The sequence below is a fragment of the Loxodonta africana genome, chromosome 16, assembly GCF_030014295.1.
Source record: "Loxodonta africana isolate mLoxAfr1 chromosome 16, mLoxAfr1.hap2, whole genome shotgun sequence".
Lineage (NCBI taxonomy): Eukaryota > Metazoa > Chordata > Mammalia > Proboscidea > Elephantidae > Loxodonta > Loxodonta africana.
In genome coordinates this window covers 11,033,472-11,061,045 of record NC_087357.1, presented here as the reverse complement: position 1 = coordinate 11,061,045, position 27,574 = coordinate 11,033,472, and the positions used below count along the sequence as shown (strand labels likewise).

The 27,574-nt window shown below is 54.8% G+C and overlaps 1 protein-coding gene across 1 annotated transcript in view; it reads right to left on the bottom strand.

Moving 5' to 3' along the window:
* The window catches only part of FAM53B (family with sequence similarity 53 member B), a 77,517-nt gene that overhangs the window by 27,557 nt on the left and 22,386 nt on the right, over positions 1-27,574 (bottom strand). Inside the window, exon 3 of the mRNA XM_010599225.3 lies at positions 23,968-24,743. Coding sequence (XP_010597527.1) covers positions 23,968-24,743 — 776 coding nt within the window. The remainder of the gene's footprint in view (positions 1-23,967; positions 24,744-27,574) is intronic.

Below are 27,574 nucleotides of genomic sequence, written 5' to 3'. Positions count from 1 at the left end.
TTATTTGATCTTCACACCAACCTGTAAGGCAAGTATTATTATCCCCATTTTAAAAATGAGTAAACTGAGGATCAGAGTGGTTACCTGGCTAGGCAGCGGTAAGGTTTGAGACTTAAACCCTGGTCCACTAGATTCTGAAGGCACTGTTTTTCCCCATCTCATGCCACCCTGAGTGACACCCTCCAGATAAGAAATCATTTCTTCTGCTGATGATTAATCTCCAGACTCAATTTCCTCAGAACCAATGCTTCGAATTCCCCTCTCAAGCCAACAACCCTTTATCATCTACCGCTTATTCTAAGTGATAGAGGCTTACCTGAAAGGACACGGTTCATCCTAAAGTGAACTTTTTGTGTCTAAACTCTGAAACCCTCCCTTATCTACTATCACCAGAGTGAAAGCAAACTTCTTCACAGAACAATGAAGGAAGACCCAACACAATCAAGGGCAGCTGGGAAGGCCCAGGGGTTCCATGCATACAACTTAGCCCCAGAACTGAGGCCCACTACCCCAAAGCCCACCCTAAAGCTGAGGCTGCAGCAGCAAGGATGCAGGTGGGACAATAGATAGAGAGGGCAGCTGCACCAGCGCTAAGGCAAAGCCCCCATCCTGCCAGCTTCAGCTTCTCCAACCAGGCCCCCTAATCCTTCTCTCAGAGCCTCTGGTGTGCCCTGCATCCGGCCTGCTTCCAGAAATCCTTACTCGTGAGCACAGAATGACAGCGACGTGCCTCATGAGCTAAACCCTGGCCTGGCACCTGCCAGGTGCAATTATTACCTTCACCCAGGGCTGCAGTGCCCAGAAAAGGACCTGAGACAGAAGGCATGGCTCGCCCTGTGGTCTGAGCAAAAACAATCTTCTCTCTACCCCTCAATCAAACCGACCACACGGGGGCACGTGGCATGAGCCTGGGGAAGAGGCACGAGCCCAGAGAAGGGGTGCAGGCCTTGGGGAAGGGGCAAGGTCCCAGGGATGGGGCAGGAGCCCAGGGGTAGGGCAGGAGCCCGGGAACAGGACAGGAGCCCGGGAATAGGACAGGATCCCAAGGATGAGGCAGGAACTCGGGGAAAGGGCAAGGGCCTGGGGGTGGGGCAGCTCATCTGTTGCCACGGTAGGGGTGGTAGGAAGGAAGGGATGCTCCCAGGGATGGCAGTGTGGCTCCCTGAGGTCTGCAGGCGTGATGACGGTGGCAGGGGTGCAATGATGGTGTATTTTCCACTTAAAGCAGAACAAACAGAATCGAGTCACTGAAGGCGAATCTGCCTCTGATTCATCTCACCCAAGGCCCCTCCTCCCAGGCCCGGACGGTGCCGAACGTGTCACGGTGGGCACTCAGGACCACCAGCTGCCAGCTGGAAGGCCCAGTGGCACTATGTGCAGGGCAGCAGCTTCCAGCCCAAGGCCATAGCTGTTCCCTCCTGTGACCTGGGCACAGCCAACACTGGGACCCATGGCACAGGCTGGGGAGGTTCTGGGGGCCCTGGGTCTACAGCATCCACCTCACAGAGGCAGGCAAGGTGGCCCTGCTGTGGCTTTGCTCACCAGGCATTGCGAGATCATCCCAGGGCATCTTTTAAAATGTAAGATGGGATAAAGGGCACAGCATAGCTCTGCCAACAGTCAAAACACGTTAGCCCAGGTCCCAACCAGTGCTGTTATCTGAGCCCAAAGCACACACAGGTCCCTGGCTTCTGCAAAGTCCCATTACAGGTGAGGGCACCATGGAATACGGGCTTCAATTCCCAGGACTGCCTCCTCTGGCCTCAGTGGAGCTACCCCTTTCTAACTCCATCACCACACTGGATACTCCTGGCTGGAAAGGCAGGACCTGGCCACTGTGTCCTGCCATGTTCAGGTGACCTGTTACCCTCTGTCTGCCCACACCAGGGGGAAGCTTCCAGAGAACAGGGCGTGTCCAGTTTGTTCCACCACTGTGTTTGTCCTCGATGCGGAGAAAGGTGGCCTCTGGAATGGACGGGTCACGTCTAGAGACTGAGAACTGGTCTTGCCTCTGTGCTTCATGCTGCGGCATCTAGCACAGTGCCTGACAGCATGAGTCGGTCCCAGGAAGACATAAGAGAGAGAGAACAGAACACGGGTTGTTCACGGGTCCCAGGGGGATTGAGGACGGCACCCCGACTCTACTCACTGCAGTAGGGCCAAGCTGGAGAGCCAGGGAAGGACCTGGCCAACATGGAAGCACTCCAGGTTTCCCTGCGCTAAAACACCCGCCGGCTGTGCAGGGGCCATTTGGAAGCACACCAGGCCCCGTCGCAAATGAGCCTGTCCTGAGTGGGTGCGGGCACAGCAGGCTCTTCTGGGCACCACCTGTGGGGATGCAGAGCCACCCTGGGCACCACAGCATTAAACCAAACAGCTTGCTTTGCTAACATTACACAATCAAACTTGCTCCCCCAAATTCAGGTGCAAACTATTCACAGAAAACAAAACAAAAAAGAGCAGCTGCGCGCTGCCCAGAGGTTGTGGGGCAGAACTGACACTGAAACACCTCTTGTTCTTGGACAGCTGGGAACATCTGGCCAAACCATGCTTGGCCGGCTCGCCAGCCAGCTCCTGAGTCCAGGCCAGCGTGGCCCGCAGAATGAACAGTTGGGGTGATCTGGGAGCAGCTGATTGAACAATATGCGGTGCGTCAGCCATGCTGATGGCGTGGTGCTCTTTGATGTGAGAAAGGAAATATCACTATTACAAATAATGATACCAGAGAATCCACCCAGTCGCCACAGAGCTGGGACCCAACAGCGTAGGAGAATTCAAGTACCCTCAACAGGGCCAAGGTTTTGTGGTGACTTTTTTTCTAAACCATGTGTCTGCTTTTCCTTTTAGACAGGATGAGAAACCTGTGCTAAGGGCATATGTATGTTCTGTTTTAATAAGTAGTGTTTCTTTCATCTCCCTCTTTTTAAGAGAACAAAGTCTTATTTCTTGTCACCTCTCCGTGTACCATAGCCACTAGTTAGAGTCTGTACTGAAGCCTGGGGGATCAGTGGGCTAGAAGGGCTGTGAGAGCCTCCATGCAGTATCCGAGTTTTACACCGAACAGTTAGCAATGGCTATGCTGGGGACAGAGCTCCGAGGAATCCCACTGTCTGTGTATTCATATTTCTAAACTGTTTGAATTACTCTGTGTGGATGCACTGATTTTGTAACCAGAACAAACAATAAATGCCAGGGGATCTGAAAACTTCTTGCTCGCCCTTGTTCTAACAAGAATATTGCTATCTTCTGGGAACTGAGCATTTGTTAAATGAGATAACTTCTGTCTCATACTCAAGACGTAATGGCACATAGCAGAAAAACCCTATCATCATTCCCATTTTACAGATGAGGAAACTGAGGCACAGGGAATGCAGTGACTGAGACAGATCTGCATCTGTGCTCTCGGCCAGCCTGCTCCACGGCCTCCCAACAGACTGGAAGGTTCCCTCCTACAGGCCTCTTTGCTACTTGGCCACCAAAAGCAGCTGTGACATGTGGGCCACACTGACCCCAAACACTAGAGACCATGCCACTCTGGAGGCCCACAGGCAGGTTCCCGGCTTCAGCCCAGCAGACAGCGGAAGGCAGGCATGAGGGTAGGCTAGCAGCCTGGGATGGGCTTTGCTAGATACCACACTGAAGACAACACGAGCGTGTTTGGGGGCCGGGCTCCTATCAGGCAGCTAGGAGACCTGGCCACATTCTGTGTTGCCACATGCTGTGCCAACCAAGGAGGTTGCAGCCAGAAGCACCAGGCCACCTCTAATGTCCCCTGCCACGGGCCCAGCCCTGGTGACACTCCAACTGGCAGGTCTCCAAGGGTTCTCTGCCACAGGTCCAGCCCCAGATGTCCGTGCTCTTTGCCCTTCCTGGAGGTGCTCAAGCATACTCGGGCTCTAAGGAGCGTCACCCTAACGAGGCCTGCTGAGCTCTGCTTGACCTTTGAGAAGCACAACTAGTGTCCACAGAGCCCATGAAGGTGCATGTGGTGTGGGGCAGAAGTCCGGCATAGGTGGAGACCTGGGGGCACACAGGCTCTTGGGCAAACTGGCCTCATCTCACCCACCGCAGGCAGAGCCGAGGTGCACGAGGAGTCCCAGAGCCGGCAGGCCTCCAGGGCCACATGCCAACCTCCACCCCTGCTCCACTCTTCCTCCTCAATTCCCCTACGGAATCTTCTCCAGCCTTCAGGGCCTCCGCCGAATCTGTGTGGTATACCAGCCAAGCGTACACTCCCAGTCGCACGCAGGGTCCAAGTCCCAGGCCCGCCGTCAACTGGCTCTGTGACCTTGACAATAACAGTCTCAGTCTCATGGGGTCGATTCGGGGGTTGATGAGCTAACAGGGCCCATACTGACGGTTGTAGAACTGTTTGCAATTTCATTATCATCACACAGTCTTCCCTCGGGGACCCCAGAATGTTCTGGGGCCTCAGTTTAGCACATGCCTCATTCTGCCTGCACACAGGCTACTGCTTACACGCTGGTCTCTCCCAGATGGGGCTGTGCTGATGCACGCCCCCGCCCCACTACTCCACTTGGGCACTACTCAACGCTGATGTTGTAGTGAGAAAGGAGCCATGGGCCATACGTAAACAAACGGGCATGGCTGCATTCCAATAAAACTTTATTTACAAAACCAGGCACCAGACAGACCTTGCCCATACACAGCAGGAGCTCAGTTTGAGTGGCTAAGGCTCGCAGGATTTGTACGGCCTGTGCAGCCAAACTCTGGAAAATTATGAGCCCTCGGTCTTCCTGCTCCTCAGTTACGGACATCCCAAAAGTCTGAGCCACATCTTGCAGGCTGCGTGACGCCCCAAAGGCCAAGGTGGGAGAAGAGGGCTTACAGGGAGCAGCATGATCAGCCTCTTTGCGTGTCTCACTTTCTCACCATCAACTTCAAAACAGGCTGTTGAAATGGCAAATGTTTTCTCATATGTATCTTTACCACAACTAAAAAAAACAAAACCCAGGGTCTGTGCCAACACCAGAGGTGGGAGTGGTTCCTAGTTGCACAGAGACCTTCCCTGACCACATTCCTGGTCTCTAAGAGCCTCCACTCTGGGCTGGCTGCGGCGGGTTTCTCAGACACAGGAAGGCTTTGGCCGTGGGGCTGCCAGTCTTGGCCCACTCAGTATTAGCTGGAGCGCAGGACAAACCCACGGCTATCTGAGGCTTTAAACATCTGAGCCAACCATCCCCACCCTTAGTTTCTCAGAGCTCTCAAAACGACCTCGCCGGGCCAAAGCTCGCTTACCACAAAGTTCATCTCCTCTTGCAACTTCAAAGCTGGGTGTCCACCTCGGGAGCCAGACCATATCTGGCCAGCAGAGAGATTTCTGGGTCCCAGTCAGGGAGGACTTTAGGGGGGGTTGTCTTAAGTGAGGAAAGCCCCAAGGCTGCCCTTGCTGTGTTTGTTCGCGTTTGTTCCACTGGACTGAGTGGAACGGTCCTACCAAAATTCTTCGAGGGACAGGAGAGGCGTGAGTAAATGCAGAGGAAATGTGCAATCCTTGCTCTGGTGCACACTGTTCTCAAGCACAGCAGTGACTCCAGAGCACCCTGCAAAGACCGTCCCAGGGGGATGGGACAAGCAGCCCAGCAAGCACTTCTGGAGCAGTGCCACTTTGAGAATACAGTTCCACTTCAAAAAATCCTGTTTTTGTGCTCTGAGATATGGGGGCTACACAGAGTGCTCTGATGCCAGGACCCCCATCAACTAGAACTCACAGGTGCTGGGCGCTCCTTTTCCACAGCCCAGTCTCCCTCTCTCAGGCACGGCATTCCTGTCTGCCACCTGGGAGCTTGGGAAGGGCCTGGAGGGCCAACTCTGGGCTGGCAGAGCCCTAGACAATGGGGATTAGGGCACAACTCCACCACATTCTGACACACAAGATGACAGTCCTGGGTCCTTCAAGTGCTCAATTTCAGAGAGAAATTGCCAAGCAAATTTCAGTCACTTTCCAAATGGGGAAACTGAGGCACAGGTCCATCAGACCAAGGACTGGCAAACTTTTCTTAAAGGGCCATATAGTAAATACTTTAGGTTTTGTGGGCCATGAGGCCTCTGTTGTAACTACTCCACTTGGGCACTACAGAATCCTGATGCTGTAGCGCAAAAGGAGCCACAGACGGTGAGTAAACATGTGGGCATGGCTGTGTGCCAGTAAAACTTTATTTACGAAAACAGGCCACAGACTCGCCTGTAGGCCGTGGTTTGTCGATCCCCTTGCTCTAGATGGTTGGAGGTGACAGGCTGTCATCACTCCTGGATGACCGGGGTATGACTGCAAACTACTGCTGTCACCAGAATGCTAAATAAAACAGGAAAGGCAGTGCATCGCAATCCCAACAGAGCTCTCGTGAGTGTCCCCTGCCTAGCACCCACTCCACCACACAGGCCCAGGGGTTGAAAGGTCTGATGGTAGGGCAAGGCCCAGGCAGGGCAAGGGCTCCTGGCTCCCCACCGTGTGATCTAAAACCCCAGAGGAGGAGGAGGGCACCAGCACTGGAGGCAAAGGAGAGCCCAGTTCCACCTGGAAGCCAGGCTCCCAGGGAGAACCAAGTGCCAGCGCCCACAGCTGGGGTCAGCCCATGCTTGCCCGGTGTTTTTCCTTCTCCTGGCTGATGGCTCTGGAATGGGCTCCCGGCTATCCTCCTGCATCATGAGGTCTCTCCAGGGCCCCAGGCTGAGGTATTAGGAAGCCCCCCACCCCCGTCATCACCTTCTGATGAGGCCCAGGCTCCTGAGCTTCACCAAGGCCACTGCCAGGGCTCCAGTGTGGCCCAGCTCAGGGTCACTGCTTCAAGCTTGTTTCAGATTTCAGTAGGAATCCAGTTTTAGCTGCTGCATCCAGAATGGTGACAACTGTCACCTCCGGCCGTCTAGATGGCTCTGACAGCTGGCCGGGCAGGGCCAGGTCAGGTGAGGCCAGCTGCTATCCTGTGACTGGGCACCGACCCCTGGGGCCAGCCACTTGGCTGTCCTCACATGAGCGAGCCCCATGTGTCCGGGGCCAGCTCTGTCCAAGCATGGCCTGCCACACTGAGGGCAGGCAGGCCTGGCTCCAGCTCCTGCTGCCCTGGGGCCCCTGTGCTGATGCCTGAGCTCTGGCCGGGCCCCTAACTGGGAGCAGGGCAGGCAGGGCCAGCCCTGGTTCTGCCATCACAGGACGCCGGCTGCCACTCTGCACCTCCATTTCTCCTCTGTAGGACAGGGAGGGCACCAGCAGCCTTCCAGGGCTGAGATGGCGAGGCAGTGTCACTATAAACACACCCCTGGGGCAGCGCCTGCCACCCTGAGCCCAGTGAACAGCAACGTCTTCCTTGCTTCTCGAGTTACCAACACGAGAGCCAATCTGCCCGGCTGGGAAGAATCCAGGCCCTTTGCTTCTGTTCATTCATTCTTCATTCATTTATTCAATGAGTCTTTAGGAAACAAACACCCTGTGCCAGGTGCTATGTGAGGTGCTGCAGGGACAGTGCTGACAGGCAGGGTCACTGCCCTGCGATAGATGCACGCAGTTAATCACCGTGATGGTGAGTTTCACGTGTCAACGTGGCTGGGCTGTGGGGCCCAGCTATTGGTCAAACACTGGTCTAGATGTTGCTGTGAGGGTTGACTTTAAGGAGAAGACCCTTTACAACGTGAGTGGGCCTCATCCAATCAGTTTAAGGCCTTAAGAGCAAAAACTGAGGTTTCTCAAAGAGGTAAGGAATTCTGCTGCAAGACTGAACTGTAGAAATCCCACCAAGTTTTCAGCCTGCTGGCCTGCCCTATGGATTTCAGACCTGCCAGCCACCATAATCATGTGGGCAAACTTCTTAAATTCTCTCTCCTTCTGTATGTACATAGATACATATACATATACATACACATATACATATATATGCTCATATATGTATATTGCTGTCATTAGCTGCCATCAAGTTGGTCCCCAACTCGTGGCGATACCATGCATAATGGAATTGGTCTGCTGTGATCCACAGGGTTTTCACTGGCTGATTTTCTAAAGCAGATCGCCAGGCCTTTCTTCCTCGTCTGTCTTGGCCTAGAAGCTCTGTTGAAACCTGTTCAGCATCATAGCATCATGCAAGCCTCCACTGACAGATGGGTGACGGCTGCACACGAGGTGCACTGGCCAGGAACTGAGCCCTGGGCTCCCACCTGGAAGGTGGGGATTTCACCACTGAACCACCACTGTCTATGTGTGTACATCCTGTGTCTCTAGAGAGCCCTGATGGACGCACGGCAGGATCCACACCTGGTCTTCTCCCTCTGACACTGCCTGCCACGGCATCACCTGTAGAGACTCAGCTGTTCCCCACCCACCCCCTTCCCTACAGCCTGCAAGCTCCTTGACGGCAGAACGGGTCTTAACGTGAGCCCAGCCACTTGGACACAGCTGGTGATGTGAACCGGTTTACAAGCTTGCTGGCTGCCCCATAAGGTTCCCATGGCAGGCAGGGCAGCTCCCTGGCTGAAAACACTCCAGGCCAATCATTCCTGTACATCCCTCCTAGCAGGGAGGGGAAAACAAGAGCCACGAACGCAATTTTCCAGGAAAACTGTGGGTAGGAGGCTGCCAGGCCTGCTCTGGAAGCTTCTTTATGGCCAATGGCCTCCCTGCTGCATCCCATCCCTGGGCTCCCCCACACATGCCCCTCACCCTTGAGGCTCAGGCTCACTGCCAGAGGGCTGGGGGGCGGGCAGGGAGGTCCCTTCCGATGGCCCAGAGGGGTCAGCTGTGCAGAGCCAGGTCATAGGACACTCAGGTGATGCAGGGAAATACAAGCACAGTCTGGTCATCTGTAAGCATGGAGAAGTGCCGGGGGCTAGGTGCTGCAGTTTCTCTCATCAGCATCACCACCTGGACCCCACGGGATGCGCCCAGCCTCCTCTCCTACCCACCTAGTGCCACCTGGTCTGCTCCAGGACACCTGGCCCCGCACCACTGATACTAAATTGGGTAGGGCTCCATGGCTGCAACAGCTGCAGGAGAAAGGAGGCCCCTGGAGAGGAAGGCAGTCCACACAGGGAGTCGACCCCCTCTGCGCCTCCCTGACCCCACAGCCTGTGAGCCAAAGACCTGTAGTGATGAGGTAGACCCTCAGGCATCCAAAGGCTTGGTGCTCAGGCCTCCTCAGGGGCCTGCTCTTCCCTGCCACCATCCCCTGACCGGAGTGCAGCCTCGGAGAACCCAGCACGTCAGAGCAGGGGGGCCTCTCCCCAGCCCCTCCTTTACCAGTTGGCACTCAGGCCTCCCGAAGGAAAGGGGTCTTGGTGGCGGAGCTGAGACACTTAACCCCAAGTCGATGCCCACCCCATCTCCCCTTCCATCCACTCCCAGCGTCTGCTCCCTGCTTGCACCAGGAGCTCCAGGGTGGCCAGCCTTGGCCACTGAGTGTAGTGAGACTGGAGGCCAGTGACCTGTCCCCGACTGTCCAACAGGGAAGCCACTGGCCACAGGCAGTGATTGAGCACTTGGAACGCGGCAGGTCCTGCTGAGACACGTAAGGGTAGCCCAGATCCAGAAACTTGCTACAGAAACATAATGTCGAATGCCTCTTTACGTCAATTACAGGTTGAAACACTAGCATATACTTGGATATGTGGGGTTAAATAAAATATATTGTTAAAGTTAATTTCAACCTTTCTTCTTTTTAAATGCAGCCACTGGAACATTTAAAACTACGCATGTGGTCTAGGGTCTTAAAAGCTAGCAAGTGGCCATCTAAGATGCATCAATTGGTCTCAACCTACCTGGAGCAAAGGAGAATGAAGAACACCAAAGACACAAGGAAAATATGAGCCCAAGAGACAGAGAGGGCCACATAAACCAGAGACTCCAACAGTGTGAGACTGGAAGAACTAGATGGTGTCCAGTTACCACCAATGACTGCCCTGACAGGGAACACAACAGAGAGTCCCTGATGGAGCAGAAATGTGGGATGCAGACCTCAAGTTCTAGTAAAAAGACCAGACTTAATGGTCTGTCTGAGACTGGAGAGACCCCAGAAGACATGGTCCCCAGACTCTCTGTTAGCCCAAAACTAAAACCATTCCCGAAGCCACTTCTTCAGACTATAAGACATAAAATGATACTGGTGAGGAGTGTGCTTCTTAGCTCAAGTAGACACATAAGACTATGTGGGCAGCTCCTGTTTGGAGGTGAGATGGGAAGGCAGCGGGGGACAGGAGCTGGTTGAATGAACACGGGAAATACAGGGCGGAGAGAAGCAGTGTGTTGTCACATTGTAGGGACCGCAACTAGGGTCACATAACACCCTGTGTATAAGATTATGTATGAGAAACTGATTTGCATTGTAAACTTTCACTTAAAGCACAATAAAAATAAAACCACGCATGTGGCTCATGCTGTTTCCGCTGGGCAGTGCTGACATTCACCCCTCTGAGACTTGGCTGTAGTTATACTGCCTCCAGAATGGAGACAGTGACCCCTCACAGGCTATTCTGGGGAGAACACACACACATAATGTGGCACAGCTCACGCCATCTGTATGGTCACAGCCTGCTTGAAGCCCTCTTTGCCCCCAGGGCTGGGTGGGCTCCTCATCTCCCTTCTCCGTGCCCAGGATGGGGCAGCCCAGGGGAGGCCCAGGCAGTGCCCACCAGCTCTCCCAATTCAGCCCCCATCTCCATCTCGGGACGCAGGACAGAGGGCTGCCCCTTTCTCATAGGCTGCCTGTAACAGAAAAGCTTACAAGAAACAGATCCTGCTTCAAGAAACAGTAACAATGGCTGTGATGATAATAGCATGGGTACTGATCACAGTGCTTCTCGAGGCCTTGCTATTCACCAGGCCCATGCTAAGAGCTTCCAGACACATTTGGTGGCTTAATCCTCATGTCACACAGAGGACACTGAGGCCCAGAGGGGACAGTGACCTGCGCAGGGCTGCGTGCTGAGCGGCGCACCAAAACACCATGCCAGGACCATAAGGATTAGGACCAGACTCCTTCCGGTCCTGCCATCCTAGGTGTACAGTGGGCACCGGTGCATTTATTGGCTCATCATTTGCCTGTGTGCATCAAGCTGAGGCTCTGGTGTCTCTGCTGAGTGACCATGAACCCCACAATATATCCAATTAGATCTCCTTTGTCCTGCCAAACATAATCAGCCCCTACCTTCTGAAAGGCTCTCCCCAAACACTGCCACCACGGCTGCTGCCTCTCCAATGGGCGTTTTGTGAGCAGGCCCGTGCCCAGCGGAGGGTCGCTTCATCTGCTGGCTACCCCGCCTTGATATGTGCTCGTGTTTTTATCTGCATCAGTTTCTGGAAAACTCCGTTGTTCAAGACTGTGCCAGGCAAGCGTGAGATGCAAGTTCTCTAGGTGGGTTGTGCCTGGTTAAGGCTGTGTTTCAATTATAAAGGTGGCACAAAAAAAATGCCTGCTCATCTGGAGTGGACGCCTGGCAACACACACCATGGGCCAGAGGGCCATCATGGCCCTGGGGCCAGGAAGGATCTGTCCTTTCATGGGGGCATGTGGCACCTCGAGACAAAAAGGCAGGAGAGATTAGAGGGTCCGAGAGCCCAAGCCCCCTCTCCTCATCTCATTATCTTCCTGGGGTACCCACATGAGAAAGGGGCAGACCAGAAGTCAGGGCAAGGCGGCAAGAAGGGAAAGCCACGTGGAAGGGCCGGGCTCAGGGATGGAGAGGTGCCCGGGCCCTTCAGTCCTGCATGAGCGTGCACAGACGACCTGACGTGCCTGTGTCTCCCTCACAGCCAGCCCTCACAGAGTCTTTCTTTTACTGGTGGTCTTCAGCAGCTTGGGAAGGGGCTCGGGAGGAAGTTTCCTTCTGGGACAAGAACGTCAGTTTCTCACCCCTCCTCTCCAAATGCTGGGACCCCGCGTCAGTGCCTTCTTCCTCACCCGCTTCTCGCCACGGCCCCTCCTGGGCTGGCTGAGGTCAAATCCCTGAGGTTTAAAAGAACAGCTGCAGTGAGGTAAGGCAGCTCCTTCAGAGCGCCTCTGACCCAGTGAGTCACATCAGATCCCAGCTCAAAACTCTGAGGGGTTCCCACTCAGCTGAGGACCAAAGCCCACTGTCCCTACACCAGCCTGGCCGGTGGCGGCCCCTCCCGAACAGCCTGTACCCCGTCACCCCCGTCTTGCTGCGCCATGAGCTCTGGCCGTTCCCACCTCCGAGCTTTGCTCTTGCTCGCCCCTCTCTACCTGAGTGCTCTCCCTCATGACTGTGCAGGGCCGACGCCTCCTGCCATTTTGCTCTATGTTCAGTCCCCTCCTCTAAGAGTCCCTCCTTTGACCCGCAAATCTAAAGGCAGCACGCCCCTCCTTCCCAACACCTCTCATGTCGGCCCATTTGATTTCCTTTATGGCACATGTCACTGTCTGAATGAGCTTGCTTGTTACCTATTCCTCTTTCAAGAAAGTAGCTTATGTGAGAGCGGCAGCCATGTGTGTCTTACAGAAACATCCCCAGGGACCAGCAGAGCACCGCACCCCGCAGACATCGGACATGAATCTGCTGAATGAGGAACGAATGGGTAAGAGGTTGAGAAGAGCACTAGAATAGATCTTGTGCCCCCAGATGCCAGACTGACGTCGGCAGAAGAGCGCCTGACCCAGATCTGTACCACCTGTCCCCTGGGCTGTCCTGGCTGAAGGAGCTGTGTACAGATGGGAGCACCCGGCTCCCACAAGCCGCAGCGGTCAGCTCAGCTCCAGCCGCCTTGGACGGGGCGGGCCTCTGCAAACCCACTGCCATCTGCTTCCTGTAAGGTTCTGCCAATAGGAGGTGAGAGGGAGCCCACAAGGCTGGAGGCGGGAGCAGGCCAAGCAGCTTCCTGCCTGCTTCCTGTTGCTGTCACCCCAGCCAGGCTTCCAGACCCGGCAGGAGCACTTTGCTCCGTTTACTAGCAGTTAGAGGTGCAGCTTTTCTAAAGCTTGCAGAACCAACTTCATCGCCTGCCCTCTCCCCAGCCCTGAGACACCCACCAGTCCCAGCCACAGAGTCTGGGTCCCAGCCTGGTGCCTTGACCTCAAGCTTCCCTTTGGTCCCCTCACCCGAGCGTGGGAGCAGCTCCCTGCAGACACTTCCTCCAAGAAACCTACGTGCTGTCTTCTTGCCTTTTCAGTTCTTCAAAAACCTAGCAACTGTGGACACTGCCCTCCCTGCTGGCATCGCCACCAGTTCTGCCTCCCGGCAGGGCCCTGGCTGACCAGGGAGCTCACCGCACCCTCTCCACACCCAGAGCTCTGGCGAGGAAGCACTGCCTCTTCCGACCACTGCCAGCAGGGGCTGGGGGGCCTGATGACCTTTAGTCACATATCACTGATGTGAGCTCACTGCTTCTGCTCACAGCCTCAGCTTCTGGTGGTTGCGTTATATTTTGGAACCGACCGTTTTTTTTTTTTTTTTGTCTTCCAAAAGAGAAGCCACCCCTTACTCCCTTTTCAAAAAATGGGAATTATCCAAGAGTTCTACTATGCCCAACTTTCGGTGGAGGCATTGTTAATCTTCTGGCCATAAATAGGCAATCAACACCCACTCTGAGTCCAGTGGAACCACAGGCCCACCGCCTGGGCTCTGCAGCAAAGGCTTACTCTACTGGGGAGCCGTTGCTTTCTTTATTCTCAACTGGGGTTTCAAGCGGCAAGAAAGGGCAGTCATTCAGGACAGTTGATAATACAAAATGTTATCGTTAAATGGGCCCTTGCCAACAGGGAGATACCACGTCGAGTCCATGCCCTGGTGACGGGGGCGTGTGGCAAAAGACAAAACTAAATCACAGCATCACCCTGTGGTGGCCCCTGAACACTGGTGGCCCGCGTGGTCTCAGGGTGCAGGCACAGGCAGGCGTGAGACAGGCCCAGCTCTGCAACAACCCTGTGTATCCGTCTCCAGCCCTCACATGGGCCCCCACAGGCCCTCACACCCCGAGAAGGGCCCCCACAGGAACCCCCACAAGCCTTCACAGGCATATCCTACAGGCCCTCACAGGGCCACCCACAGGAGCCCCACATATGCTCGCACCCCCACAGGGACCCCCACAGGGACCCCCACAGGGACCCCCACAGGAGCCCCTACAGGCACACCCACAGGCCCTCACAGGGGCACCCACAAGGCCCCACAGGCGCACCCACAGAGGCATCCACCTACAGGCCCTCACAGGGCACCCACCTACAGCCCCTCACAGGGGCACCCACCTATAAGCCCTCACAGGAGTACCTACAGGCCCTCACAGGGGCACCCACAGGCCCCCAAAGGTACCCCCACCTACAGGCCCTCACATGGGCCCCCACCTACAGGCCTTCACAAGGGCACCCACTTATAGGCCCTCACAGGGGGTATCCACAGGCCCTCATGGGGGCACCCACATGCTCCCATAGGCACACCCACAGGGGCCCCCGCTACAGGCCCTCACAGGGACCCCAACAGACCCACTGGCACAGTGCTCAGTCATGACCTGGAGACACTGAGAAACCTTTGGCCCAGTGCTACTGATCAAGGAGTGGGAAGAAGACAGACACACCTGTGTCCTTCTGGGGATGGCCAGGTTTCCCCACCCTGTTCCTCTGGGGCTGAACTAGGTGCTCTTCTGCTCATTTCCTGGAGATGTTTCCCACCTGAGGTAAACTGGCTGGCTGTGGCACAGCGGAGACCAGAGCTAGTGTGACAAGCATACCCCGTGGTCCAATGCCACCCTAGCCCACTCTGGGGTCCCATGCCACCCTAGCCCACTCTGCAGCCTCACGCCACCCTAGCCCACTCTGGGGTCCCACGCCACCCTAGCCTATTCCGTGGTCCCACGCCACCTTAGCCCACACCATGGCCCCACGCCACCCTAGCCCACTCTGCGGCCCAACACCACCCTAGCCCACTCTGTGGTCCTATGCCACCCTAGCCCACTCCACGGCCCCACGCCACCCTAGCCCACTCCACGGCTCCACACCACCCTAGCCCACTCTGTGGTCCCACGCCACCCTAGCCCACTCCGTGGTCCCACACCACCCTAGCCCACTCTGTGGTCCCATGCCACCCTAGGCCACTCAGGGGTCCCGCGCCACCCTAGCCCACTCTACCCTAGCCCACTCTGGGGTCCCATGCCACCCTAGCCCATTCTGTGGTCCCACGCCACCCTAGCCCACTCTGGGGTCCCATGCCACCCTAGCCCATTCTGTGGTCCCACGCCACCTTAGCCCACTCTGGGGTCCCATATCACCCTAGCCCATTCTGTGGTCCCACGCCACCTTAGCCCACTCTGGGGTCCCATACCACCCTAGCCCATTCTGTGGTCCCACGCCACCTTAGCCCACTCTGGGGTCCCATGCCACCCTAGCCCACTCTGTGGTCCCACGCCACCCTAGCCCACTCTGGGGTCCCATGCCACCCTAGCCCATTCTGTGGTCCCACGCCACCTTAGCCCACTCTGGGGTCCCATATCACCCTAGCCCACTCTGGGGTCCCACGCCACCCTAGCCCATTCTGTGGTCCCATGCCACCTTAGCCCACTCTGCCCTTGCTCTCTCCCTCCTCAGGAGCCTCAGAGCAACAGGTGGAATGGGGTGCCCAGATTCAAATGGACAAGAACAGCGACGCTTTAGCCAAGAAGTCAGAGGTTTGAAAACTACAGATGAGGACTGAGCTTCGCCAGTGTGGGAAGGGCTGCCTGGGCTGGCCAACCACGGATGCTCAAGGATCTGGGGGTGGACAGCTCCATGGATACTTGTAGAAACAAAATAAATCACAGCGATCCATTAGACTGCATTTCTACTGGGAAAAGATCACAAAGAGATAGGGTCTAAGTGAGGGCTGTGGGTTAGAGACCAAGAAAGACTTAACATCAGCAAATACTCAAAACGGCAGGTTAAAGGAAGTTCCCACCTATGGGGACTGGGATATGACTAGGGTGCGTTGGATGCCAGTAATAGGATTAGCCAGTGGCAAGTCCTGTCGGTCCCACCTGCATACTGTTCCTTAAAACCGCTGACAGGAACCACCAGGTCCAATAATCTGGGCTGGCCGAGCCCACCACAAAGTCTGCCAGCAGGGACCCATGGGCGAGGGACACCCAAGAGGAGGAACGCCAACACTGGTAAGCAGCAGTGGCTTCCTTCTAACAAGTTCTCTCCCCTCTCCTAAAGTCTGACTCACAATATTGACGACTGTGGCTGACTCTTAAGGGGTGCGCGCCCTGGGCAGACAGAGCCCTGAGCCCCGAACGTTCCCACAGACGAACACGTTCAAAGCTGGCAGCCACGCGATATGAGAAGGGCCACTGCTGCCTGTGGGCATGTCCGGAGGCTGCAGTAACAAGTCACCACACACCAGGTAGCTTTAAACAATAGAAACTTATCCTCTCACAGTTCTGGAGGCCAGGAGTCCAAAATCAAGGTGTGGCAGAGCCATGCTCCCTCTGAAGGCTCGAGGGGAGGATCTTTCCTCACCTCTTCCAGCTTCTGACGGCTGCCTGCAATCTTTGGCTTGTAGCTGCGTAACTCCAACCTCTGCCTTCACCTGGCTGTCTTCCTTCTGCATGCCTGTTCACATTTCCCTCTTCTAATAAGGACATCAGTTATGCTGGATGAGGGCCCAGCCCGCTCCAGCATGCCCTCATCTTAACTTGATGGCAGCTGCAAAGACCCTATTTCCAAGTGTGATGGTTAAGATTGTGTGTCAACTTGGCTGGGCCGTGATTCTCAGTGTTTATATGTGGTCACTTCCACGACGGGGTCTGCTGCGAGCAGCCAATCAGTTGAAAGGGAGTTTCATTGGGGGTGTGGCCTGCATCCAAATATAAGCAGACGGTCTGGCTTTTTGCTTGCTCTGCATCCCGTGGCTGCTTCCTGTGCATCGGACCTCCGGTTCTTGGGACTTGGGCTATCAGCTTATCTGCCGATCTTGGGATTTGTGGATATTCACAGCCTGTGAGCATCACTAGGGTTGGTGTCACCCTTCACCCTGGGTGGTAACTCGTCTGCACCATCCCCCTCCCAACCAGCTGGGTGGAGAAAAGGGTCTCTGCCTTGGCCAATGGGAGAGGAGAGGAGCTGTGGGGATGGGGGACGGATGGGGGTGGGAAGGGTGGGGGCCTGTGCAGGGGGTGGGTGGGGCCATGCCACTCTGCCCACAGCGGGGGTTTCCAGCAGCTGGCCCTGCCCACCCTGGACCAGTGGTACCTGACACCATGAGTTACCACACTGGATTATACCAACCCTACTGATGCCACTGAGGTAAGCTGCTCTAAGCCCTTTCTTTCAGGCCCATGGAGTTGAAAGACCGGTTTGAGCTAGTCAAAGAGGCAAGGTGAGCTGGCCTCCAGGCTTGTCCACTCTGGCTGCCACAAAGCAACACCTGAGACGTCTTGCTAGGAAGGTCTGTCTTCCTTCCCGGCCCCACGGCTGCAGCCCCGAGCAGGGTTCCCTCCCAGGCTGCTGTGCTGGCACCGAGCAGGGCCTGGTAAGCCGACGCGCTCCAGACAGGCCTGGGGAGTCCCTGTGCAACTGGCCCCCAGACCAGAGCCCTGGGCCCCTGGGCTGCTTCTCCTCACAGTTTCCACCCCAAATGGCCCTCCACTACAGCATGGAAAATCACCAAGTGGCATTAAAAGCTGCCTCCCTGGCCTGACCCCAACTGAACTCCTCCTATTCCTCTTTTCCCCAGAGAGATCAAAACTGTTGTGTCAATACTCGGCCCTGGTCTGAGTGACCTCAAGCAGATTGCTTATGCAACCTAGTAGCTCCAACAGGGGACAGCTAGAAGGGATCCGGGTGTCTGAACAGGGCTTTCCTCAAATTGGGGGAACTCCCAGGAGGAATTCCCCAGTGACACTGACATGCCCGTTTCTGAGACCAGAGAGAAGGTGACACTAGCTCCCTGGCACCACTGCCCCCACCAGGCCGCTCCACTCTGCCAGGCCGGCCTCACATGACACTGCACACCAACAGCTGCAGGCCCTGCTGGCTCTGCCCAGGTCACGATGCGCGAGGGTGGCCCCCACAGGAGCTACGGGGATGGGATGCAGGCTTGATTGTCTGCCGTCAAAGCCGACACTGGCCAAGTGCTGACATTCGTGTGTGAATCCATGCTATGTGCTTTTCAACTCCCCAAATCCTCCCACACCCAGGAGAAGTGGGACCAGCTCTTCCCATTTACAGACATGGACACTGAGGCTGGGTGACTTGCCCAGGGACACCCAGCTCAGAGGCAGATCAGGGAGCACAGCCCATCTATCTGACTCCAAAGCCGGCACATCCAGTGCCCTACCAGCTACTTCCTGTCACTGTCGGTCACCCAGAGAGGCCTGCTGGGCAGTCTCCACAGAGGACCAAGCATGCCGCAGGAGGAACTCTGGAGTCCACCGGCTCCTGACTCACTGGGTGGCTTTGGGCAAGTCCCCGAATCCCCCCTGGACTCTGGGGGCCTCATCCTCAAGTGAGGGGATGAATCAGAGCAGGGATGGAAAGTCACACTTGACCACCAAGTGGCTGCCAAGATCACAAGTGGAGGGTTCTTAGATTTCCTCTGAGTTCAACAGGAAAGGCTGCCACGATTGATTGGTCATGTCTGTCAGGGCATGGGAGGAGGAGGGCTGGATGAGGGCCCAGAGTGCTGCCCTGGCAGCCATGAGGAGACAGCCCAGGGCACAAAGGCTCAGTTTTTCTGCAGGAGTCCGTCGGACTGCTTCTGAGGGAGAGCATCTACTTCCGTGCACCCACCAAGCTTTTCCTGTACTTCCATTTAGCAATTATTTCACCCCAACTGGAATGACAGGGCTTCTTGGGCCACCTCTCTGACCAGATCTCCATTCCTGGCTGTGTTCTGTGGTATAAATGGTGCGTCACCTCTGAATTCCTCGGCTAGCTGATGGCACAGCGCCCATCCTAGCAGGCCATGTGCTAGGGTGCAAGGCAGCAGGAGCCTCAAACAGTGAAGGGACCACCTGCTGCCTGGGTGGACAGAGAAGGCCAAAGAGGCTTGGGCAAAGCAGGCCTACAGCCCATGGACTCTGCACGGTTGGCCTGCAGCTGCTTGGATGGCCTGAGCAGAAGGTCACACACAGTGAGTGGCACGAAGGGCCTTCCCACATTTGGTAACTGGGGAGGGCCAGGGTCTCCCTTAAGAGGCAGCCTCTTAGCACACATGGCAGAGAGCTGAAGGGTGACCGCAGGAAGAGCCTAGCAAAGAGCTAGTATTACTAATACACATCTGTGATAGCCCTCTGATGACCTCCTGAGGCAACCCCTCACCCTGCTCAGCTCTCTCTCCTGGCTGGTTCCCAGAACCCCAGCTCCAGCACCCTGCAACATCCCAAAGATTTGCCGGCGGGCTCCTCTCACCCTCGTGCCTCTTTCTACCAAAACTGCCCCCAGCCAGCTTTCACAGGCCCCTGAGACATCTGTGAACACAACAGTCGCTGCCTGTTCTGAGGCCACTTGGGGAGTTTCAGGGCTCGGTGTGTGGCAGCTGCAATCAATCAACCCTCTGTGTCGGCATCCCCGACCCCTCCCCACAAATGTCTCACTTCTGTTTGCAGCACTGTTGAGAACTACAATTTGTTGCTCTTTCAAGCTGACCAGCTTGGAGATAAAAACACAGCCAGGGCAGTGACACCCAGGGGCGCGGCAGCTGTGGGTGATCTGGCGCATTGTTGCCTTGTCTGAGTCCTTTGCTCAGGCACATGTGATCCGCCTCCAAGTCACAATGCACAGCTCAGGTCTGCTGGGTGGTCAGACCAGCTCTCAGGAAAGCAGCAGCTAGCAATGTCAGCATGGATCCTCCTAGTACACAGTTCTGGGGTGCCAGCAGGGCCCTGTACAATGGCGCACACTGTCACTGTGCAGAAAGGCGGCTCAGGCTTCACACTAACACCAGGTGGCAGGGTCCTGGGGAGGCCATGTGAGGGCAGGGGCTGGGCACGGACTAGTGGCATCAGACTTGGGTGGGGTCGGGCACAGCTGACCCTAGGGCCTGTCCGAGAGCAGCCGCTCTCTGGAACTGAGTGTTGTAAGCACAATCACAGGGAGGGGTGGATGTTTCTGGAATAGGTCCTGGTGTCATTTCTCCACCTCAGGGCTTTCCTCACTACAATGAACTTCCACTCAGAGTCCAGATGGCTGGGTCACCTGCAATCCCTCTTGGCAACTCTGCTCAAGATTCAGGTGGTGGGGGCTTAAAGAAGATATGAGCAAAGGCAGTTGGAAAGCGATTTCTGTCCTGTCTTGTCCTGCTGCTGCTGCTGGGCACCCATGCCCAGGGATGCAGACAGAAAGGTGCCTGGGAGTTCCCAGATCACTTCTACCATGAGACAAGAATGTCCACTCACGCTGGCGGGTGGCAAGCCTGATTCTTTCGCCGTTTCATAACCTCAGCTCTGAACATGGAGCTCCCCACAGGCAAAGAGAGGAACAGAGAAGAAGTTAATGGCAAGGACAGAAAACGAAGGATACACAGAAAGAGATACACACACACAGATTTACACACATACGTAAATATTGTTGTTGTCGTTGGGTGCCAGTGAGTCAATTGTGACTCACAGCAACCCCATATGATGAATAGAACTGCCCATAGAGTTTTCTTGGCTGTAATCTTTATGGGGACAGAGTCCCAGGTCTTTCTCCTGCAGAACTGCTAGCTGGGTTCGAACTACCAACCTTTCAGTTGGCAGCCGAGCACTTAACAATTGCACACACATTATACACACACATACATAGATATACACACATACATACACACACATTCACACACATTATTGCCCTTATTACCCCCAGTAGTCCTACAAGGAAGAGAGAATTGCTATTTGCTGCACAGAGATGTTAAGCAATTGGCCCAGAGCTGCACAGCAGCTACGTGACAGAGCTAGTCTCTAAGCTGACCATCTGGCCCTAGAGCTGGCTCTAGGCCCTCACACCCTCCTGCCAGGTCTGCCTCCCCCTCCAAGCTAATCAGCCCCATGCCTTCTAACTCCTTCTCATGGCTCGCAGGCCCCTTTGCCCCCTGGCCCTCCTCTGGAAGCCTTCCGCTAAATGCAGATCAAATACCAGGTTCCAGAAGCTTCCCGGCAGACCCAGAGGCAGGGGCCTTGGTTTCCTAGGAGGGGGCAGGAATGGATAAACCCTGAGCCCTGTCTACTCTGACCCCTTTGCTTCCAGCAGAGTCTTCAGCAGGTGCTATGAGCACGCCCACTTTATAGATGAAGACTATGTCCACCCCGACCTCGGAGCATGTACTCCTGCTATGCCCAGCTGCAGGTGTAGACAGGGGAAGGGCGGTTTAGGCCTTGGAGCTCTCTGCCTGCCTCTGCTGGTCTGACTTTCCCAGGCTCTCTCCCTGACCACTTTCCTGCTGACAGGCTGATAGGCTGGAGGGGCCTCTGGTACCCACCCTGCTCAGGCTGCCCTGGACCCTGCTGGTTCAGCCCCGGTCAGTCCCTGCGGGAAGCTGGGCCATCTCCCCAGAAAGTCAAGCAGCTCCAAAGGGCTCATGGAAAAGGCACACTGCACCTTTCCTCTGTGGCCCTCACGTGCCTATCCCAGGACCCAAATCAAAGGGGCTCCTTCACAGAACGCTCAACTGGAAACCCTCTCCCTCTAATCTTCAAAAGCAAATAAATGAACCAAGGTCAAAACGCCCGTGGGAGAAAGGTTAGAGTCAAGGGCAGCTTAAAGAAATGATGGCAGGAACACGGACCAGAGCTGCTGCCCGTATAAGCCTGCACTTCTTTTCCCGCAGACACACAGACCCTGCTGGCGCCCCGGGAGTTACAGACAGTACAGTGCAGCAGATGGAGGCACAATGCCATGGGCATTCACTCCCTATCAGCCTTCAGGGGTGCTACGCAGCTTCCCAGCGGTCTGCTGGACAATGGGCCCTGTGCACCGCAACATGCCCAGCTCACTGGGGCTCGGGCCGTACCCTGCCTTCTCCAGGCCGAGTCCTGGGCTCTTTTCAAATGTACAGGGATTGCCCTGGGCCTGGTTTTCAGGGCCTCTAGACAGATGGGTCACCCTCTTGAACCCGCAGACCCTGAGAGAGACAAAGCTAGCAGAGCCACATGGTGAGAGGGGCTAGCATGGTGGAGGGCTCAGTGTCTGCCAGCTCACCACCGTGGACTCTTCAGAAAGCTTTCCAAACCCAAGCAGGTGGGCATGGCAGACAGGTGAATCCTGGAGCTCTCCTCCGGCCCAGAGTCCTCTCCTTGGGTCCTGGAGACCTGCCTGGAGCTGGTGAGACCATCTATGCCTCTGAGCAGCCCCACCGAGCAACACAGTTTTAAACCATTTCTTCCAAAGAGAGGATGGGAAACATCTCCAGTGGTGCCAGTAGTATTATTCCAATTTGTGGCTAATAAAATATAACAACATATGGAAGTCGTTTTTCCTACCTATCTAGCTTATTGGCTAATAAAATAAGCTCAGCACTAAACATTTAACTGAAGCTGTTTATCACATCAAGAACTCAGGGCTCTGAGTTTCCTTCAGGAATCTCCCAAATCTGCCATCTTGCCAGGCTTTTTACCTGCTGAAATTTCTTTCAGAGAATGAAAAATCCACTTGGTTGTCCAATGTAAATGAGTGTGCTCGATCGCTGTCCAGCTATAATGTCAAAAATACCCAACACTGGGGGAAAGGAAGGGATAGGCCTGGAGCCCCAAGGGAAGAAATGGAAACTGGAGGCAGAGGGTGCAGGCCAGCCACCAGACCTGGCAGGCTCAGTATGGCTTGGTGCCGGGGCACTGAGCTTGTCCTCCGGCAGCCCTGGCTCTTGTACAAAGTCTGGAAAACCTGGACTCCGAGGCCAGGGGTGCTCCAGCCTTGGGACACCTGTATCCCTGCAAAGGAGGGCTAGGGGAGAGAAGGAACCCCCATGAAAAGAAACTACATTTTCATTCTAAAGTGACAGGAGAAAACAGCACCGGGCACTGAAATGTCCAAATTGGTGTGGACGTACCAGCCTCCCACCCTGCACCTGGCCACAGCGCTTCCATGTGCTAGGCCACACCCTCTGGGCCCATTCTCAGCACCAAGTGCATCTTCACCCACATCAAACCCAGCAATGGCCAAGGCCGACATATACAAGGCCAGGAAAGGCAGGGGGTCAGACTGAGGTGCCAAACAACTCAGCACCTCCTGGGTCCAGAGCCATGAACTCTGCATTCTACCTGCCACATTGACCAGTCCTTGTCCTTGACTCATGGGTCACAAGGGCCGCCCCTCTGTCCCAGGCCTCATGTCTACACTGTCATCGTCAGGAAACCCTCCAGTAAGAACTCATTCCAGACACTGACTGGGCCTGGAGAGCATCCTGATGATGGTGTATCAACTCCAAGTTCACTGCATACAAACCAAGATCAGTGTTAGCACAAGGCAGGGCCCCAAGACAAAGAGGATCAAGTGACAGGGTGTGTGGCCAGTGGCTTCACCTGCAGTGAACTGCGAGGACAATCACAGAGTGGCACAGAAGATACTGATCACGAGTTCTCAATGCGCTAACATTTTTGACAGTTTAATCAAAAGAATAAGAGCTCACCCCCACCCCACCCCGAACTCTCTCAGGGCCACCTGATCTAGGTGACACTGAGCCCGGCATGTGTGAATACTCCTTAAAGCTGCTGCAGCACTGGGTTCCTGTGAAGAGGCTCCAGCAAAGGGGACTACAGTGCCTGGTCATGCTTGCCTGCCTACAACATCTGCTTCTCACCACCTGTCTGCCCAGGTACCACAGATGCAGGGTGTCACAAGGAAAGGGCACTTCTGAGCTTCAGTTGAGAGAAATAAGGAATTAAAAAAAAAAAAAAGAAAACACAGAGCTGAAATAACCTTTCTTTGACAGGGATTTAAAAAGCAAGGACATCAGCCACTCTGGGAGTTTCTGTGGTTGGCAATGGCTCCTTTGGCCCAGATGGGGGAGGATCAGTGTGGCTCTGAAGGGCACCACCACAGCCCTACGGCAGCCTGCCTGCAGGGGTCTTACCTGTGCCATCTTGGCCAGGTCAAGGGAAGGCCTCTGCTCCTGGGCGTCTTCAGGGCGCCGCCGTTTGATGCCGACCTTCTTGTCGTTGAGGACGCAGGGCTGCGAGCGGCTGCGGGAGAGGCCACTGGAGCGTCTCGCCAGCTCGGGCGTCGAGGCCGGGGTGCTGCTGGCCGAGGGAGGGCAGTATTCCGAGGAGAACTGCTCGTGGGAGCATGAGAGGGAACGCTGCATGTCGAACCAGCTGCCTCCCATGGGGTTTGGGTCGGGGCTCCAGAGATCACCCTCCTGTCCACAGGTGGCTGGGCCTGGTGCCCCCTGGCAGGGCTGCCCCCCAAATCGGAGATGAAATGCAGTCTGGTCGTAGGGGGAGGGAAGCGCGTTGGCCCGGGAAGGGAGACTGAAGCTGGAGCTTCTCTGCATAGTGCTGAAGCCGTTAGAATAGCGCTGGACGCTGCCCCCACTGTAGCACCGCCTCTTCTCTACCGGAGTCCAGACTCTGGACCCCAAGGGCCGCCATGATGTCCGGCAGCTGGACATCTCATCGGAGAAAGACAGGGAGCGGCACTGGCGCTTGCTGGGGGGTGCAGAGGGGTTCCCATTGTGGTCACTGATGCTGAGATCCTTGATCAGGCTGGTCACCGCACAGGCAGTCACCGCCTCCCTATGCCACAGGGCGCTGTCCCGACACTTCTCTGGCAGGCATTCCCAGACGGTGGTGCTTGGTTGGTCAATCTGTAGTGGGCACTTCCTGTCCAGGTCTCGCCATCTGTCATTTTCTGGTTCATAAATAACAGAGAGAAAGCAGGATTTGAGAAGGCCTTCGGCCAACCCTCTGACTCCATGCTAACAGCCCGCTTTAAACAGGATTTTAGAGCGAGGAGGGCCCCTGGAAACCATCTGTCCCGCCTCACTCCATAGATGCAAAGCTGAGACTCAGGAGGGAGCAGGTCCCAAGGCTGAGGCAGAGGCCGAGTGGGGCCTGGGTCTGGGCAAACCTGGCACTCCTGGCATGGCTTTCTTTCCAACCAACCATACTGCCTTCCAGGAAAACCCAAAGCAATGCTTTTACCCCAAATGCTTTCTCACTATTCAGGCAGGAGACCAGCTTGCCCTGCCCTGGCCTGTGGCAGGGTTGGGGCAAAGGATCTGTCACGTTCCAGCAGTACCCTGTCATTGGGCCTTGAAGACCTGGACCATGACAAAAGAGGAGACTTGTGGTTCTTCAGAAGGTCAAGGTTGAACAGGGGTGGAGGGCACTGCCAGGCGAGACCTGTTCATCTGAATTCCATCTTCAAAGCGCGTGCTGCTAACAGACACTGGCTCTTCTACAGATTTATGTTCCCTCCACAAAGATGTTCAACAACATCAACAACAGCTGCCCATCACTGCGTACTTCCCACATGCCCACTTGGTTTCCCAAGCAATGAAAAACTCCAGGAGCAAGCCTGTGGCTACACAAGGTTAAGAGTACAATGTAAATGTATGTGCTCAGGTCTCCACATGAACACATGAATAAGTTAACCTTGCTATGAAATGCTGACTTTGCACTTGGACCCTGATTTTCAGGAAATATTCAAGAATTACTCATTGTTTTCCTACTATGGAGTCAGGCACTGTGCTGGGAATTTTGGGAGATGTAAAGATAAATTTGACATAGTTCTTGTGTTCAAGTTTACAACACAAAAGGGAAGCTAAGAAATATGCTGTCCTGCCAGGGATCGACATGTTAGCACTTTCTCTTTTTTTGTAATCCACATCTATTTATAAACTGTGCAGATCCCAATGCAGAGAAAACTGTGGCCTAAGCCTGTTGATAGAAGAATAACAATTGTTACAGACCGAACTGTGTCTCCCAAAAACATGTGTTGTAAATTTTACCCTCTATGCCTACAGTGGAAACCTTGGTAGTGGTTAAGTGCTACAGTTGCTAACCAAAAGGTCAGCAGTTCAAATCCGCCAGGCGCTCCTTGGAAACTCTACGGGGCAGTTCTACTCTGTCCTATAGGGTCGCTGAGTCTTCGGAGCTGTCTCGATGGCAACGGACTTGGGTTTTTATTTATGCCTATGGTAGGAGCCCTGGTGACAAAGTGGTTAAGAGCTCGGCTGCTAACCAAAAGTTCGGCAGTTCGAGTCCATCAGCTGCTCCTTGGAAACCCTACAGGGCAGTTCTAATCTCTCCTACGGGGTCCCTATAAGTCAGAGTGGAGACCACAGCAAATGGTTTGGTTTGGTTTTATGCCTACGGTTATAATCCCATTTGGGAATGGGCTGTCTTTATGTTAACGAGACAACTGGTATAGGGTGTGTCGTGAGTCAATCTCTTTTGAAATATAAAAGAGATTAAAGGAGCAAGTGACACAAGCAGAGATGGGGGAAGACAGATGCCAAGTCACATGAAGGTCGCCCAGGAGCAGAAGCACAGAAGAGACAAGGACCTTCCTCCAGAGCTGACAAAGAAAGCCTTCCCCTAGAGCTAGTGCCCTAGATTTAGACTTCTAGCCTCCTGAACTGTGAGCAAATAAGTTTGTTTGTTAAAGCCACCCACTTGTTCTATTTGTTATAGCAGCACTAGATAACTAAAAGAGAAGTAACACCTGACACATAGATCAGTAAAACCTGATATTCAGTAGGTGCTAAAATGTGTACTGACTCTCACGGAGATGCCCACCACTTACCGAGCATCCACCGGAGGCCTGTAATTCCCACATCACCCTGCATGTAGGCACCACTAAGGCCAAGATGGGGAAACTGAGGCTTAAAAGGTCAAGTAACCAGTGTGGGCCCTCTTTCACTACAGTACAACGCTGATGGGCCACAGGGGAACCTGATGTTGGCCGCGCCCCAGTCAATGTACGAGTAGTGCAAGACGAGCTGAATGCTCTGGAAATTAGAATGCAGCTTGCACAAGGTCTTCAGAGAGCAAGGACTACTGATAGACCACCTCTCCAGTGGCCAGTCTCCAAAGGGCTTGGAGAAACACCTCGGGGCCTGACCTGGTGGCTAACTGTCACATGCGGCAGCAACCTGATAGGTTCCGGGGAAATAACTGGGGGCGGGGGGGCGCCAAAGGTAGACGCACCAGCCAAAGGGACAAAGTCAAGTCGGGGTTAAGTGGTTAAGTGTCATACTCCTTCCACTCAGGCACCCTACCTCATTCATGAGATATACGCAGCTCGAGGGGCCGGCGCCCTGGACAGGGCACCGATGGGGAAACTGCTAGAGGCTGCATCCTCAGGAGGGGCTAAGACTCCGGAGATGTAAGAGGGAGAGAAAAAAGTAGGACCGTCCCTAAACATCTAGCTCATCATGTCTCTGAAGCTTCCCAAGCCCTGGCACACAGCAAGTCTCGATACATGTCCCTTTCCTGGAGCTGGAGAAATGATTTCCAAAAGTCCCCAAAGGGTACCTTTTCGTAAATAGCATATGCTGTTCAAAATATGCCTTCCCTACCCATGGAAATCATTTGCCATACTTTTAAAATGGCTTAAATCTGACATTAGTCAGCACTTGAACATTCAGTAAAACAAAATAACAAAAAGAAATACAAAACGAACATTGAGTTATACCATCCTATTACCCAATCTAAAAGGAGAGGGAACATTATCCT